Source organism: Apus apus, chromosome 3 (assembly GCF_020740795.1).
Source record: "Apus apus isolate bApuApu2 chromosome 3, bApuApu2.pri.cur, whole genome shotgun sequence".
NCBI lineage: Eukaryota > Metazoa > Chordata > Aves > Apodiformes > Apodidae > Apus > Apus apus.
Window position 1 is genome coordinate 83,563,104 of NC_067284.1, and position 15,462 is coordinate 83,578,565.

Consider the following 15,462-nt stretch of genomic DNA (forward strand, 5'->3'; position numbering starts at 1 on the left):
TTACCTGAGATCCCAGAGTTGATTATATTCAAAGAGCTGGGCAGATCAGTAATGGGTTTATAATTGCTACACAGCTTCTTGCAAATTTGTAGGAAAACTTTATTAAGTCTTTTTCATTCTCCAGTAAAAACGTTGAAGTTTGTTAGTTTTTGCTGAATGAAGACTTGATTTTTATATTAAACAGGATTTATTAAAAGGATTCATAAGCCTGGCAGCTGCTTTCATGTCTTGATGTTTAAATGTTTGAATCAGCACCCTGGTACCACCCTCCCACCCCAATTCATGCCGTCCCATCCCATCCTTCTTATCTCATCCCGTCTCATCCCATCCCATCTCATCCCATCCTGTCCTTTCCCGTCCTGTCCCATCCGATCCCATCTCATCCTCCATTTGCTGCTTTTTTAAATTGTTTAAAAAATACTATTCTATGAAGCCTCCCTAGGGATCCGCTTATGAAAAATGACAGACTGCCTTTGCTGATACTGCTGTTTGCGTCGTTTTCGTTTGTCACACTGGCACAGCAGCAGCATCTTGAAAGTGCTTCTGAATGTTTTGTTGCACAGTGCATAGCACACAGGGTTCACCGTGCTATTGATGTAGCAAAGCCAGTACCCCAGGTGCCAGAAAGTTTTGGGGATACAGTCGCAAAAGGTGTTCACCAGAACCATGATGTTATATGGGGTCCAGGTAATGATGAAGGCAAGCAAAATGGCACTGAGTGTCTGTGCCGCTTTCTTTTCTTTGATAAGTGACATTCGTTTTCGCTTTGTGATCTGACTTCTGGTCTTCAAGGCAAACTTTTTTGCCAGGGTTGCCTCCTTGAAGGACAGAGGCAGGGCTGCAGATGTCTTGGTTACTGATGAGATGCCATCAGGAGCTGTGGTTGTCTCTGCTGACCCTGGCTGAATTGGAAGCTTGGAAAAGCTCTTTTGCAAATTTCCGCCATCCTGAATGCATTTGGGAGGGTGCAATTTCTTAGGTTTCTTTTCCTTTGTTTCTGTGTCAGATTTTTGCAGTTCATCCCCTGACTCATGCAGGTCTTCTGAGGAAGGTAGCTTTGTGGAGTTGAGGATGGCGCTGTGACCAGGAAGCTTCAGCACGATTGAATAGATGGCTCTGGTCTCTGCAGCAATGTCTTCTTCATCTGAGGAGGCTGAATTTTCAAGAGAGGCAGCAGCGTCGTTGTTGTTCCAGCTGTCGCTGCTGCTGTGCTCTTGGTCCCCCTGATCTGTGTTGGGTTCCCAGCTCTTCATTGTGAGCCAGAAGTGGCAGCGTCTGTATTTCCTTCGGGTGGAGCGTTTCATGCTCTGCCGTTGCAGCTCGTAGCTGCTGCAGCTCCGGGAGCTGCCTGTCTGGTGTACAAAGCGTGCTGCCTCTGCTTCACTGCCTGAAGCCTGCAGTCCTGCTAACTCTTTGGTGCGTTTCTCAGTTTCCTTGTAGATCCTCCAGTACAAAATACTCATAATGGTAACTGGCAAGTAAAAGGCAGCTATGGCAGTGCCAAAAGTGATGATAGGTTCACTTAGAAACTGGATGAAACATTCATGAGGAGGCACAGTCCTCTTCCCAACAAAATACTGCCAGAACAAGATGGCAGGGGCCCAAAGAACAAAAGAGATGACCCATGCTAAACCAATCATCACCCCAGCCCTTTTGGTTGTTCGTTTGGCTCTGTACGTAAGTGGCCTAGTGATGGAAAAATACCTGTCAAAACTTATGACGAGGAGATTCATGACAGAGGCATTACTGGCAACATAGTCAATGGAGAGCCAAAGATCACAGGCCAAGCTTCCCAAAGCCCAGTGGTCCATGATGATGTATGTGGTATAGAGATTCATGGAAATAACACCGATGATCAAATCTGCACAAGCAAGACTCAGCAAGAAGTAGTTGTTGACTGTTTTCAGTTGTTTGTTAACTTTAAATGCAACAATCACTAGGATGTTTCCTATGATGGTCACCAGTGCAAGGATCCCAGTGAGGAATGCAATCAAAACTACTTGCCAGACACTGTGTCCACCCAGAGGGTCTTTGCTCGTGGCATTTAGGGACATGTTTGTTGATTCCACAGTGGAGAAGGGAAAACTCTCTGTGGTCTGAGGGAAATCATAGCTGCCAATGAGTGACGCTGCTTCATCAAGTAGTCCCGGTCTGTGCGAATCTCTCTTCCAGAAGGAGCTCACATTGGAAAACAGGGGCGAGGATGAACTGTTATTTTGCATGATCATTGTGGCTCTCTGACATAGTCTGCAGCAGGGACAAAACAAACAAACAAAAAGTGAAGATGGTAAATAGATAATAATCTGCTTAGCTTACTCATACATAAAATCCCTTTAGCACTTTGGAAGATGGCTTTAAAAGCCAATCTGCCTGTGACACATTCCAAGTCAAATGTGTACATGGTAGTACTCAGCTTACAGCTGTGATTAATCTGAGCTCTTTTTAGTAATCACATAATTTTTCCTTAAAAACTTTCAGTCATAGAAGAAGCAAAATCCCAGGAGAGTTTGCACCCACAGCAAAATGCTCCCTTAACTTCAACTCTTAATTAAAATACTCCCCGGAGGATCTGCCCTGAATGCTACACCTCAACAGTGCACTCTCGCAGCCTTCTAAAATTGAATGCCAGACACATGCAGCCCCAAATCCTCCAAGTTTGAATCAATGCTGGTCCCTAGTGCTATCCACGCACTAGCAAAACACAACCCCAGCCTCTTCTGCCTCCAGCTACAGCTAATGACAAAAATAAATATTGTTCTGTCTTTCCTTAAACTATAGAGATACAAGGCAGCACCATTTCACTGTGTTGAGCTATTCTAACCTGTGATGCTGCAAAGATCTTTTCATTTTCACCTACATTTTGGCTACCTGATAAAGGTACTGGAAGTTCTCAATAGCACTTTTTGCACAGGCCCCTCTTCATTTTTTCATGCATATTTTTATACTTCAAACAAGGGTTTTGTATATCTAATGATTTCAAAATGTCTTTGGGGCAAAACATATTAAGGTTTCCTTTGAAAATCTGGTCTCTAGAGTCAGGAAAAAATGTTTGGCAGATGTATGTCAAGGCAATCATTAAATACTTTAGGAAAAGAGGAAAAAAGCATGAAAGGGATTAATAATTAAGCCTTAAACCTTTTCCTCAAGTACTTATGTAAGTTGAAGACATGCTCAGAATAGGAATTTTCATTTCCCTTATTTAATTAATTTCTGTGGTCAACAGATTAGATTCATTGTAAAGAATCAATTATGTCATCAAGAAGCAAGAATTCTGATGAAAAGTTTATCACTGATCATAAATATTGAACAAAATATGCTGTCAAAGAGAAATGTTTGTTTATTTTCTAAATATGCATCCTTCCAGAGTCAGTATGTTGTGGCATGAGATAACAGTGAGTACCACAATGCACTGGTGTTACCCCAAATATTTACCCAAAAGAGGTCATTTTGCTTTTGGTTCTTTAGCTAATGTCTAAATTCTGTTTTCCCTTCAACTGTACTTGTTTTTTTTTTAGCAAGTCATAAGATGGTACATGATTTTAAATGGTGCCATTTCTTTAAAATATGCAGTAGAGACCAACAATTCTTTTTCTTAGCTCATGCTTCTGCACAAAATCTCCCATATTTTCATATTTAGCATAAATGAGATATTATTTTTTCTCTTTATTAATAGGATGACAAGGTTATAATGATGCTGCCTTATCCTAATCTAATTAAATCAACTTTTAATGCATTCATCCTCATAACACAAGGGATGAGAACGTAATAATAACATAAAAATGACAACAGTAAATATTGCTCTAGGAAATCGCACAGTTAAGTTTAACTCTTTTCCTGATAAAAAGATTGAAAATTTGGAGCAACTCTAACAATTTCTAAAAAGAGAAATAAGAAGAATTTTATAAGCTGTAAACCACCATTGATACTTTGATTTTCATAAAATCAAACCAGGTTGAAACTAACATCTTTTATCAAAAAACTTTGACATCCCAAGTTTTCTCTTCTTTGCAAAGTTCCTATGAAATAAATATGTAGTTTTGCATGAAATTTCAGGCAAAAAAACCAGTCTGAAATCTTGTCAAGCTGCTCCTCCGAAGCATTCAGTATTTTTTACCATTGTAGTTGTTACTTTCCCAAGAAAATCTAAGGAAACTGTCTGACACAATTTCACTATGTCCTTACCATCTGTTAGAGAAGCTGTGGGACACAACATATCTGATTTTTTTTCCTCTAAATTCACTCCTTCTGACTATGGAGCTGGTGTAGTTCAGGGCATCAAGCACATGTCCTCACTAGTCCCTATCATGCTGTTTCAAGAGAAGCTGCAGGAGTCAAATCTGCACTATGTGAGATAGACTCATCTCACCTATGCTAATGAAATAATGTCTGCAGAAAGTAATTTGCAAAACAGCAACCAGAGGTCTGGATGAGAAGCACACTCTTGCTTTCTTTTACACCCCCTCAGGCACACTCATACCAGCTCACTCTTTTGCCTTGAACAAAGACAACATTCATTTACATGTCTAAAAATGGAGATCCTGCATACTCAAAAATTATAAATGAAGGCGCAAATGTACAATAACATTCTCTTTTGAAGGAGATATGGAGCAGTATTCAGGTTTGGCTTGCCTCTTCCAATGCGTGGGAGAACGAAAAACACAGTTCACTTGTGAGCAACCACTTAAGTGAGTGTTGACAATGTTCTTGCCAGTTGTTTATGGGCCAGAGTCATTAGTCACAGTGGGGAAAAAAATCTCAAACAAGATTGCTTGCAATGCTTTACTTAGGAAGCAGGCATCTTTTCCAGAGCTATCAGATCAGATGAGGTCAAAACCATAATAGTATGAGAGAGATGTGAAATAATGATACTTGCTAAATATATGCCAGAAATGATTAATGTTATAAGGTGCAGACCTTATGTGGGGGGGAGAAGACGGCCCGTTCTCCACACTTTCCTTCACTGTCACTAGGGAGCAGAGAATTAAAGCCAGAAAGCATCCTCTCCACAGACATACACTTGTAAAAACTCTGCAAGGTTACTCAACCCAACATAGTTGAGTATTGATTGAGAATTCTGATAGGTAATTTTAGATGGCAGTGATATAATTATGCTGTTTTTTCATTAAAAAATACAAGATAGTATCTTCTAGTACACAAGAAGGGACCAGGCAGAAGACACTGATAAAACTTTCACTACAGGGCATAGAATAAATACCAATATCACTTAGAAGTGATGGTAGAAATAGCAGTATTACTAAGAAACAAAAATAGTTGACAGTTTGGTAGCACTTTCCATTTTTATTGCATAACACAACCATAAACTAATAGAAGTGTCAGCCTTAGAAGTCCAAAACAACTACCACATAAAAGATACAAATAGTATTGCAAAATTAATGTGTAAATGCTGCACTATCTATCACTAACTCCATAAAACTCAGTGGATTCTGAACTCCATTTAGCTGTTGATTTTGAAATAGAGTTTCAAGGTATATTAACCAATAAATTCTTTCAGAAATCCTGTGCTTCCAAAGACGATTTATCATGAGGAAACCTGGGAAAACTGTACTTCAACTGCAGTCTTTCAGACAATGAGCAAGCGCTGGAGCCAAGCATTTATTTTTCAGGTCAATTCTCCCATCCCTGAACTCCTTGAGAAATTTCTCTAAGCCACTGTTTCAACGCACGGTCCTTTGCAGTCCAGTAATTGAGGAAGAGACTGAGAGCAACCCACTGGCAGATCCCTGCTGCCCAGGGCAATCCTGCAATCTGGAATTCAGCTTTTTTAACTCCTCAGGCATTAGAAAAACCTCTAAACTCACACTGACTGTACTATTTGATAAAGTGGAAGAGCTAGCAGGATGATAAGTAGAGTCTTTTGTTATTCTGGCTCTTCTAAAAGCTCCTATTTTTTAACCGTTTGATTAAATAAAACATGTATTACCCATATGTTCATCTGCACAGAAAAACTGTCACTACCACCAGCACCATAACATAACAGATCAGTGCAACTCGACTTTCTTCCCTTTAGGAAATGAAAGCAAACTAGGTCCTCCATAATTTTCCATGAATTTTCTGCATTTTCTATAAGTGTCACAGGAAAAGAGAGGGCGTCTTGGGTTCAAAAAAAAAGGACAACAGTGCAGCCTGCCAGCACCTGCCCAGCAAGCTGAGCTCAAACACAGAATGATGTGCATCCAAGTGGGAAAGGGGCCACAAATAGTTTGGTAAAACAGTGCAACAGAGCCTGAATGAAGCAAAGAAACCAACTGTGAAAATTATTATAGGTTCATATAACAGGATAAGAGTTTACAAATCACTGGTATGATACACAACATTACCATTGCAAGCCAGGGAGTAACAAAGGAAATGATTTTTAACCAAGAATAGATAATTACTTATTTAAAGATTACTGCTATGCTGTTCACCATGGTTTGGGTTATTTTTATTCTTGTTTCTGCATTTTAATAAGACCTTATGAAAGATACAGGCCAGAGAATACCAGAGGCAATGTACACTTCTCAGAATTATTCAGGAAAAGGGTAGGCTCAGTTCAGGCAACAGCTATGCAAGCTTTTGCATACAACCTTCCCAATGCACCTCTGTTTCCTGCTCCACTGGAGGGACTGAGACATTAGATGTCCCACTGAGACCCTTTTAAAGGGAAGGAGAAAGCAGCGACAGAAATAATCACTAATTTCAATAAAAGGGTATAGCACAGATTTAAAAGCCTCAATTTTTGGAAATGCCTAATTCATTGCACAGTCCTGTGAAGAGAAAATAAAACAACATTTCTGTCACACGTTTTACTGCACTTCATTGCTCTTGGCTTGCTTCATATTTCAGCAGCTGAGTGAATACTTCACTTCAGGAGATTTTTTCCATTCCGTAAACCTTCTTATTCACAAACACACAACCTCTATGTTTGCAGAGAAGTCTGTTTCCTTGCTGTCTTTAAAGGCCTCTAAGATGTATTTTCTGGGAAGTTAGAGTAATGAGATTAGAACTGGCAAGTCTTTACAACTGAAGAATTTCCCATCTCATCTGTTCACACGGACAAGAAAATTGCTTACCTTATTTTTCTGTTGTCCTCTGCACTGCCATTGTATATACATTAGCCTGAAGAACCAAGAACTCCATGCAGTGAATTATAAGCCTGTTTTCTAGCATAAAGAAACCAACCCTTTAAAATGCCTTTATCCAGTTACCTAAACCAGCACATAAGCTTTCTCCCAAAGCTAGTCTTTGGTAAAACAAAAATACACATTAATTTTTAAGTTTCCCAGAAATTATGCAATAAAGAAATGTAGGAACCTGAAATGAAAAAAAATAAGATGCAAACATTCACACTAGCATTCATGGTTTTACATTTATTATATAGCAGTTGACATCACTTGCAGCTAGTGTAGCACAAGATGCAGGATTTCTTAGGAATGAGTATGTGACAACAGGAAGCACAGCATAATTATCAGGGAGTGGGATCTCAGATTACCACAATGTACTTATACTGAAAATTAAATATATTACACTCAATATAGTTTTGCATCTTTGCAGAATGAGAATACAGAACCACAGAAATGTATACCATTATGAAGTATCCAGGCCACCATCTTAGACGTTCACAGGAGATACAGACAAATAACTGATATACTCTTACACTTTCATAGATGTGTACACATAAGAATATACACATACAAATACGTGACATACCAAATGTGACAAAAATATGTCTATATATCTGCACATGAAAGTATATGTGTATATTTGCAGATGTATATACACAGATGTGTGTATATGTATAAGATGGTGTGTATACACACACATATACACTTCTGTCAGGTTATTCTAAATATTGCTATAAGGCTATATCTTTCACTAATTAACTATCAACTTTATATAGATAAAGCTCAGTCAAACATATCCCTCTAAGACTTTAACCCAAGCTCTTCCATTTCCCATCCATAAAGATGTTTTGCTCATGCTTACTAAAATTACCTAGATTTAATGTCAGTGTTTTAAAATGCTACCTGAGACTATCCACATAACACAGCCAGGAAATTTGGTATTGAAAGCTGGGCCATGGGGAGAGCATCTTCTATGCCTTAATTTGCCAATTAGCTTTTGCCAAACTTCTACCATTCACTTGGACTGAGAGGCTCACATACATACCACCCAGCTATACCCGCAGCATCCAGTGCAGGCCTTGCTTGCTTATACTGTGCTAGCTTTTAGAATATGTGCTCTTCCAAACACCTTACTTCATGTAGTACGAACTCTTCACTGCGCATTTCTATATTATGATAGAAATGTAACTTTGGACGCTAATGTGATTAAATGACCAGTAATTTCAGTGGAAACATCTGGTTATTTACACAGCTACAGAAGTAAGAATAAATACTGTGTTGCTACTAGGACCAGAAAAGAAAACTATCTCAGACATATTGCATCAGTTGCCATTTCAAAATTCCAGATATGTACTTCTGATCCCTTGCACTTAAGACTTCCACTTAAGATTGAATTTGTTACACAAACTGTACAAATCTCTTACATAATTTTTCAAAATATGCCATATACAACAAACATACATCTTAGTCTGCATAGTTAAAACGACAGTGATTTTAACAACTTTCTGCATTTACTGAATTAGTGTTTCTGTGCTATTTATTATTAATTTTTTCTTTAGTCTCAGTGACCCCAATACTCATTCACTCCAGGACTTTTTGTTTCAAAATAATCTTATCTGGAAAACCTCTAAAATTATTCCAGGGAGAAGCTTCATAAGCCACCTACTAATCTCAATTGTGATATGGCCTAAGGGCAGTGAAGGTTTATCACATGTAGCAGCAGCAGACTTGCTGAAGGAACAGTTTTTTTCTTACTTGGGCATGTGCACTTAGTGGTTATTGCCTGAACAACTCATACAGATCAAAGTGAAACCTTCAAAAGCCTGAGCTTGGATGTGTCTCATTTTCAAATTACTGAAAACCAGAATAAATCAGGTCTTGCTTAGTTAAGGTTACAGTAAATATTGGCTGTCAGCTCAAACAGTTAAATCTCTATAAAGAGAGGAAATTATTTCAGTTCACAGAATCACAAAATCGTCGGAGTTGGAAAAGGGATGTCTAGTCCAACCCCCCCCTCCCCTGCTAAAGCAGGATCCCCTAGAGCACATCACTCAGGACTTTACTCAGGCAGGTTTTGAATGTCTCCAGAGAGGGGACTCTACAACCTCCCTGGGTAGCCTGTTCCAGTGCCCTGTCACTCTCACAGTAAAGAAGTTTTTCCTCATATTTAAATGGAACTTCCTGTGTTGCAGCTTGTGCCCATTGCCCCTCATCCTGTCACAGTGAACTACTGAAAAGAGTCTGGCTCCAGTCTCCTTGCACCCACCCTTTAGATACTTGTAGGCATTAATAAGATCTCTCAGCCATCTCTTCTCCAGGCTAAAGTGTCCCAGCTGTCTCAGCCTTTCCTCATAAGAGAAATGCTTCAGTCCCCCAGTCATTTTTGTTGCCCTCTGCTGGACTCTATTAAATTCCCTGTCTCTCTTGACCTGGGGAGCCCAAAACTGAATGCAGTATTCCAGATGTGGCCTCATCAGGGCAGAGTATAGGGGGAGAATGACGTCTCTCAACCTACTGTCCACACTCTTCCTTATGCGACCGTCCAACACTGTAGTTCCCTGGGTCCTCCTTCTTGCCCTTTTTGAAGACTGGAGTGACACTGGCTGGAGAGCAGCCCTGTGGAAAGGGACCTGGGGGTCTTGGTGGATAAAACAGGCTCAACATCAGTGAACAGTGTGCTGCAGTAGCAAAGAAAGCCAACATGATGATGGGCTGCATCAACACGGGCATCACCAGCAGAGATAAAGAAGTCATCATCCCACTCTACTATTCTGTGATTGTATGATTAATGGATGTCCAATTTGACTAAGTGGCCTCTAAACTGTTCCTCCTCTACTAGAGAGCTATATTAGAATTTCATGCCATCTGTCTAATTGGTACTGGAGGAAACACATGCAGTCCAAAACCTAGTCGGGATTACATATACTGAAAGTTTCCCTCAGTTTGAGCAACCCACTGACTTTGCAGGTATCTGGAGACAGGAAGGTTTGGCTAAAAGGTTGGTTACTACATGGAATTTAAAGATGATAGTAGATTGAGATGAAAGAATAATACCAGCCATTTAATTATGTAATTTCTGTGTGAGGGGTGCACATTTTTTCCTTTGATTAAAAAGCTATCCATCTTGGAGACTTCAATATTTTATTATTGCTTAATATTTTGTTATTTATTATGATGTTGAATCAAAGTCATGACCTAAACGTTCATTGTGCACTCCACAGATAATCCTCACAATGAGGTATTTAAAGAAGTTGATCATGTGAAATAAAGTAATGAGAATTCTTACACTTAACTATGTTTTCCTCCTAGATGTTGTTAAATACTAGAACACCTTGAATAGAGATGGAAAAATATGTGCCTAGATATAGAGAAAAAATTTTCAAGCCTTCCAAGTTAATTTCTCCTTTTTTACTAAAAATGGCAGCCTTCTTTAAAAAAATCATCATATTTGAGTGAAGCTGAATCAAGAAGAGCTAGTTACCAATGCTAGGTAAGCCAAGTAAATTTTGTTGTATTTGTAATCCATTCTTACTTTTAATAATCCTTGCATGCAATTTGAAATCCATATTTAAGGGTAATATTAGCCTTTAAGAACCTTTAAGGAAACAACAGACCTCACTAGCAGACCCCTCTACTATCTTTATTGAAATTGCTGTAAAACAAAGTGTCCATTAATTATGCTATAAAAATAAAAACATTTTTGCTTTTACCATTTGCTCACTGACACAATATACCACTAAGGAAAACTGGAAAGCAGTACAAACATTTCTCAAGTATGAAAGAAGCCTGGACACTGGGCTTTAAAGAAGCTCACTTGACACCTGACAGACTCTTCTCAACTTCATTTCTCTGCAAGAAGAAAATGAAATGACAAAATGTCAGGCCTTGAAACTAGCAAATTGTGGGGCATTTATTTATTTTTTTTAAATGGAAATATTTTCCATGGAGGGGAAATAAATAGCCCAAACTAAAAAAACACCAACATAAAAGCCCTCTCAAAACACTGATTTTCTGCTTTTTCAACAATTATGTCTTTTATCTTTGGAAAATATTTTCACTTTCTTTCAACTTTAAGCTGAATCTCAAGATATTTTTTGACAAAAGCTGCTGAGAGCACGAGTTCCACTTTGTTACTTATTTAGGGAAAATATTAATTAAAATGTTTGCATTTACATCACAGTCTGGCAAAGAGCTATCAAAGCTTCTGGTCTAGAAGTCATGCTAACCTGGTGTCAGGTCCTGTTATATGAAAGATATCTAACATACATCATGTAACTGTGTTAAATAACAGGACTTTGAAGTGCTCTTGAGTTTCAGAGAAACCTAAAAGGTTCTACATTCTACTTTTGCTGACCACTGCATTTTCTGCTGTAACTGCTGCATGGCACACATGCTAAAAATGCAGACCACCTACTACAGCTTTTGTTCATGATGGATAGTTTGGCAATTTTAGAATAAGACGTAATAAAGTGACTTGAGCAATGTTAGGAAACACTCTATTAAGGGAAATTTATTGCTATTGGCTTTGGTGATTGAAATATTATTGCTGTCTACTGCAGCAAAACCAACACTCCCACACTGGACAGATGGTTTACTTAAAAAGCTGAAAGAGAAAAAACAAACCCAAAACTGCTGAGAGGTTTCAGCTAAAGAAGAACAGTTTATAAGAAATAGCTATCAGCTCATGAAATCTATATAGATATTTGGACACTGGAATTATTTATATGGAAAAGGAAATTTTATGAGATAAACATTTTGTCAGAATGCCATGGTTTTAATCAGATTGCTTATCTTTTTTCCTAAATAATGCTTTAAATCGTGCAATCATAATATTTAAAGTATTTTAGCTGGGTTCCAAGTGAAAACTGGCATAGTTGGTTAGAAAATAACATTTTTTAGTGTATTTATTTATTAATTGTATTACAGAATGGAAATTCCTAACGTGAGATTTGGGGATATCCTTTCCTACTGATAATTTGATCAAAGCATAAAAGCATATGAAATGTGCTAGTAATTTATTAAGGAATGGATCTGTTGCCAGGGAGGTGAAGAGCTCTGTATGTGCCCTTTTTATTTTGATTTTATATACATATACAACTGAAAGCAAAATGCTATTATATAGTTGAAATGGAATATTGTTTTACCTTAATGGAACACCTTGGTACTTAATCAGACAAAAAGGGAAAATTACTTTAAACTACGTGTCAATGGAAATATTTGTAAAAATACTATGTTTCATTATTCACAGGGAAATTTTAAGTCAATCTTTCCATCTGTTTAGAAGTGGAGTTCAATATCCACTAGGTGGCACAGTAGTTATTCAGAAGCAAAAGCCTGAACTACAACAAAATCAACTACCGTCTCAAAAACTTATGCCTTATACATGGAAATTATAACCAACCAGATTATATCTACTCTTGATAGGGACATCAGCTTAAAGAAATGCATGTCATCCAAATATTGGTCTGAATCAAACTAGCAGCCAAATTATCAAAAATGGTGTTTCATGCTGTAGCCTAAGTTAACTTCTTTTTTTCCTGGAATAGATACATTTGAAAGTCCTGCTACAATACCATAACTTAACCAAAACAGCCTATTCTCAACTCCATATGCATGCTGCCAAGAATTTGTAGTCTCTGGGAAATCAGTGGTACCAGGCACTGTGGATTTCAATGAATGCAAGCCATTATTCTTTACTCAGATACATACAAACAATTACATAGTGCTCCAGTGCTAGAATATCTTTTAAGGTTTGTTTGAAGGGTTGGTGCTTTATTTTGTTTTGATTGTTTTGGAGATGTGCCCAAGGAAAATAGTCCTGACAGAGAGAGAGGAGGTGCTAATGAAAAATATCTTTTGAGTTATTCTACATAAATGCCTGTTGCTAACGCTCGTGACAGGGTCCTCTTTCTGCTAACATTTCATTAGGTTGCTACATATTTGTTTGCTTGAGCATCTCCCTTTTCTGGCTACTTGAAGTATGTCCTAAGTGTCTGAAGTTTTTGAACTATAATGTTAAAAAATCTGTTCCAGTATAAAAATTACACATTCACAAAGCAGTGATTTTATCCAGTGTGCCCTAGCAATTAATCGCAGTTGCACAAGAGAGCACAGGTTTCTTTAAGACCCTCTTGCTTTATGGTTGTAGGAGTTATGTAGTAAAGGAGGCACAAGGCTGAGAAGGAAACATGAGGAACTCACAATAAATTCAAATGCAGAACTCCAGTGCATTGCTAGTGTTGTCACGGGTTTCCACAAGCTACTGGAGTGATTTATGCAGATCTTTAAAATAGTATCGCCTTACCTTGAGAGAATACTGCAAAGTGGAATTTAGCAACTCACAGGCAACTTTCGTATATTCAGTTTTGCAAAATGGACCACCTTGAACTATATCTTTGCAGGTTTTTGTCTGCATATGCTTCTAAAATGCTAAAATAATTAAATCAACAAAAATTACCATTTTTAAATTTAGCAACTACAGTACAAGTTTTCTATTGTAGCTAACACACTGATGGTCTTCAACAGTGTCCCTCCTTGTTGCTATCTCTGAGGATTCATGCATTTTGACATGGCAAACGTAAAGACATGGAGATATAATTACATTAGCTGTAAAGGTTGCTATCTAAGTAACAGGATTTTGCTTCTAAAATAAGAAGATAAAGTGGACTTCTGGTTATTTGCATTTGCTCTTCCAAGCCTACAAGGCCCACATTTTGCAAAACCATTACAGTCTAAGATAATCAACAAAGTACTTAAAGTCTGGAGTCCTAGCTAAATTAGAAGGAAAATATTTCTCCCAGCTTTGATAGGGCTGCTCAAATGGCAAGTAGAATATGTTACTTCCAGAAAAGAAGTAGAAAAATAGAAAAAAGGAAAATCTGCACCTAGAAATATATCTTGCCCCCAACAGTCAGAGGAATTTTAATGCTCGAATGAAGAACAGGGATAAACTCTGCACATGGTTTTACTGAGTCCCATTGCCCCCCAAAAAAGAAGTATTAATGCTTCATTAAATATTACCTTCTATTAATCTGCCTTTAACTTTCAGCTGCCCCACTTCTATGCTTTGGTTAGCTGTACTTCCTGGTTGCTGTGGATCTATCTGACCATTTATTTTTTGGATCAAAAAAGAATTCCCTATTTGGTTGCCATTCAGGAGGGTATTTAGTTTGTTGTTTTTTTCCTAACCTTTCTTGGCAGTCCTATAGTGATACAAGGGGGTAAAAGCTCCTAGGACTGAAAAGTCCTAATTAGGTAAGTATCTGCAGCAATCCATGGACAGACTCCAGATGAGGTAAATGGAGTATGAATTTCAACTGGTGGACCTGAATGTGAAGGACAAATGTAAATCCCAGTTGCTGCTCCTAGTACCCTACCTTGACATTTCTTGCAGGTTTACTGTAGAAGGGCCAGTGTACATCCTGCCTCTTGTTCACCTGCATGACCTGAGTAACAGCTCCCAGAGATATTTTAAATTCTGTATTCCCAGTTTGCAGGACTTGTGAGCTGGTTCCCTGTGTTCAGAGAGAAGCTTGTACTGTCCTGTCACTGTGTTCTCCTAAGAACCCTGCCCTGTGGACCAGGAGATGTCCTTTGGAGAGGAAGAAGTGCAGCTAGGGTTTGCACCCAGGGATAGAGCACTAGGGGAAAAGTGACCAATCAACATAAACTGCATGTGCTTGTGAATGTCTGTGTTTTAAAAGCTCCTGGGGCCCTGCATGGAATTTCCCTGTACAAACAATAACAATCTGGATAAGGATAAACGGAAGACAAATTAAAAAATACAGTAGTTCCTTATGGGAACCTGAAGTCAGCATGGAAAGGCAGGAGGGCATGCAGGCAATAATTCCTTTTGGGATGAAGATTCTTGTATATCAAAGTAGTATCAAAACCATTTCTAAGTAAGAAGATATTTAAATAAGCTGGAGCAGCAATTCTCTTTCATCAGTCCTTCCCCTTCCTATGGTAAGCCCTTATAGCTTACTCTGTAAGAAGGTGAGGCTATTACAATGACAGCTATAGTTAGGAGAGAAGTCCAGGTAGGATGAAGACGTCAAGGACAGCTGGGGCCTGTAACCCCCTTCCACAGAAGTAGGCAGGTTCAGTGATGAATTATTCAAAATAAAGCAAGAAAAACAACTGCTTGAGGGATGGTGGAAAAAATGCCTCTATCCTAAAGAATCTCTATTTTTGTTTGTCACAGAAGAAATAAAAATTCAAAGAGCAGGAAGGGAAGAAATAATAATATTAGAATCTTACAGAGCAAGAAAAGTGCACAGAGTTGTTTGGGCACATGTTCTAAGCAAACCAATGTCTTTCTTCTCTTATGTGTGACAGCAAA

The 15,462-nt window shown here is 38.3% G+C and overlaps 1 protein-coding gene across 2 annotated transcripts in view; it reads right to left on the reverse strand.

The window, feature by feature from the left end:
• Window positions 1-293: 293 nt before the first annotated feature.
• The window catches only part of CHRM3 (cholinergic receptor muscarinic 3), a 271,524-nt gene continuing 256,355 nt past the window's right edge, over window positions 294-15,462 (reverse strand). The window contains exon 4 of one of the 2 annotated variants that reach the window (XM_051615080.1): window positions 294-2,247. In XM_051615080.1, the coding sequence (XP_051471040.1) occupies window positions 426-2,247 (1,822 nt within the window). In that variant the 3' untranslated portion in view covers window positions 294-425. The remainder of the gene's footprint in view (window positions 2,248-15,462) is intronic. The other variant, XM_051615081.1, reaches the window with a different exon arrangement.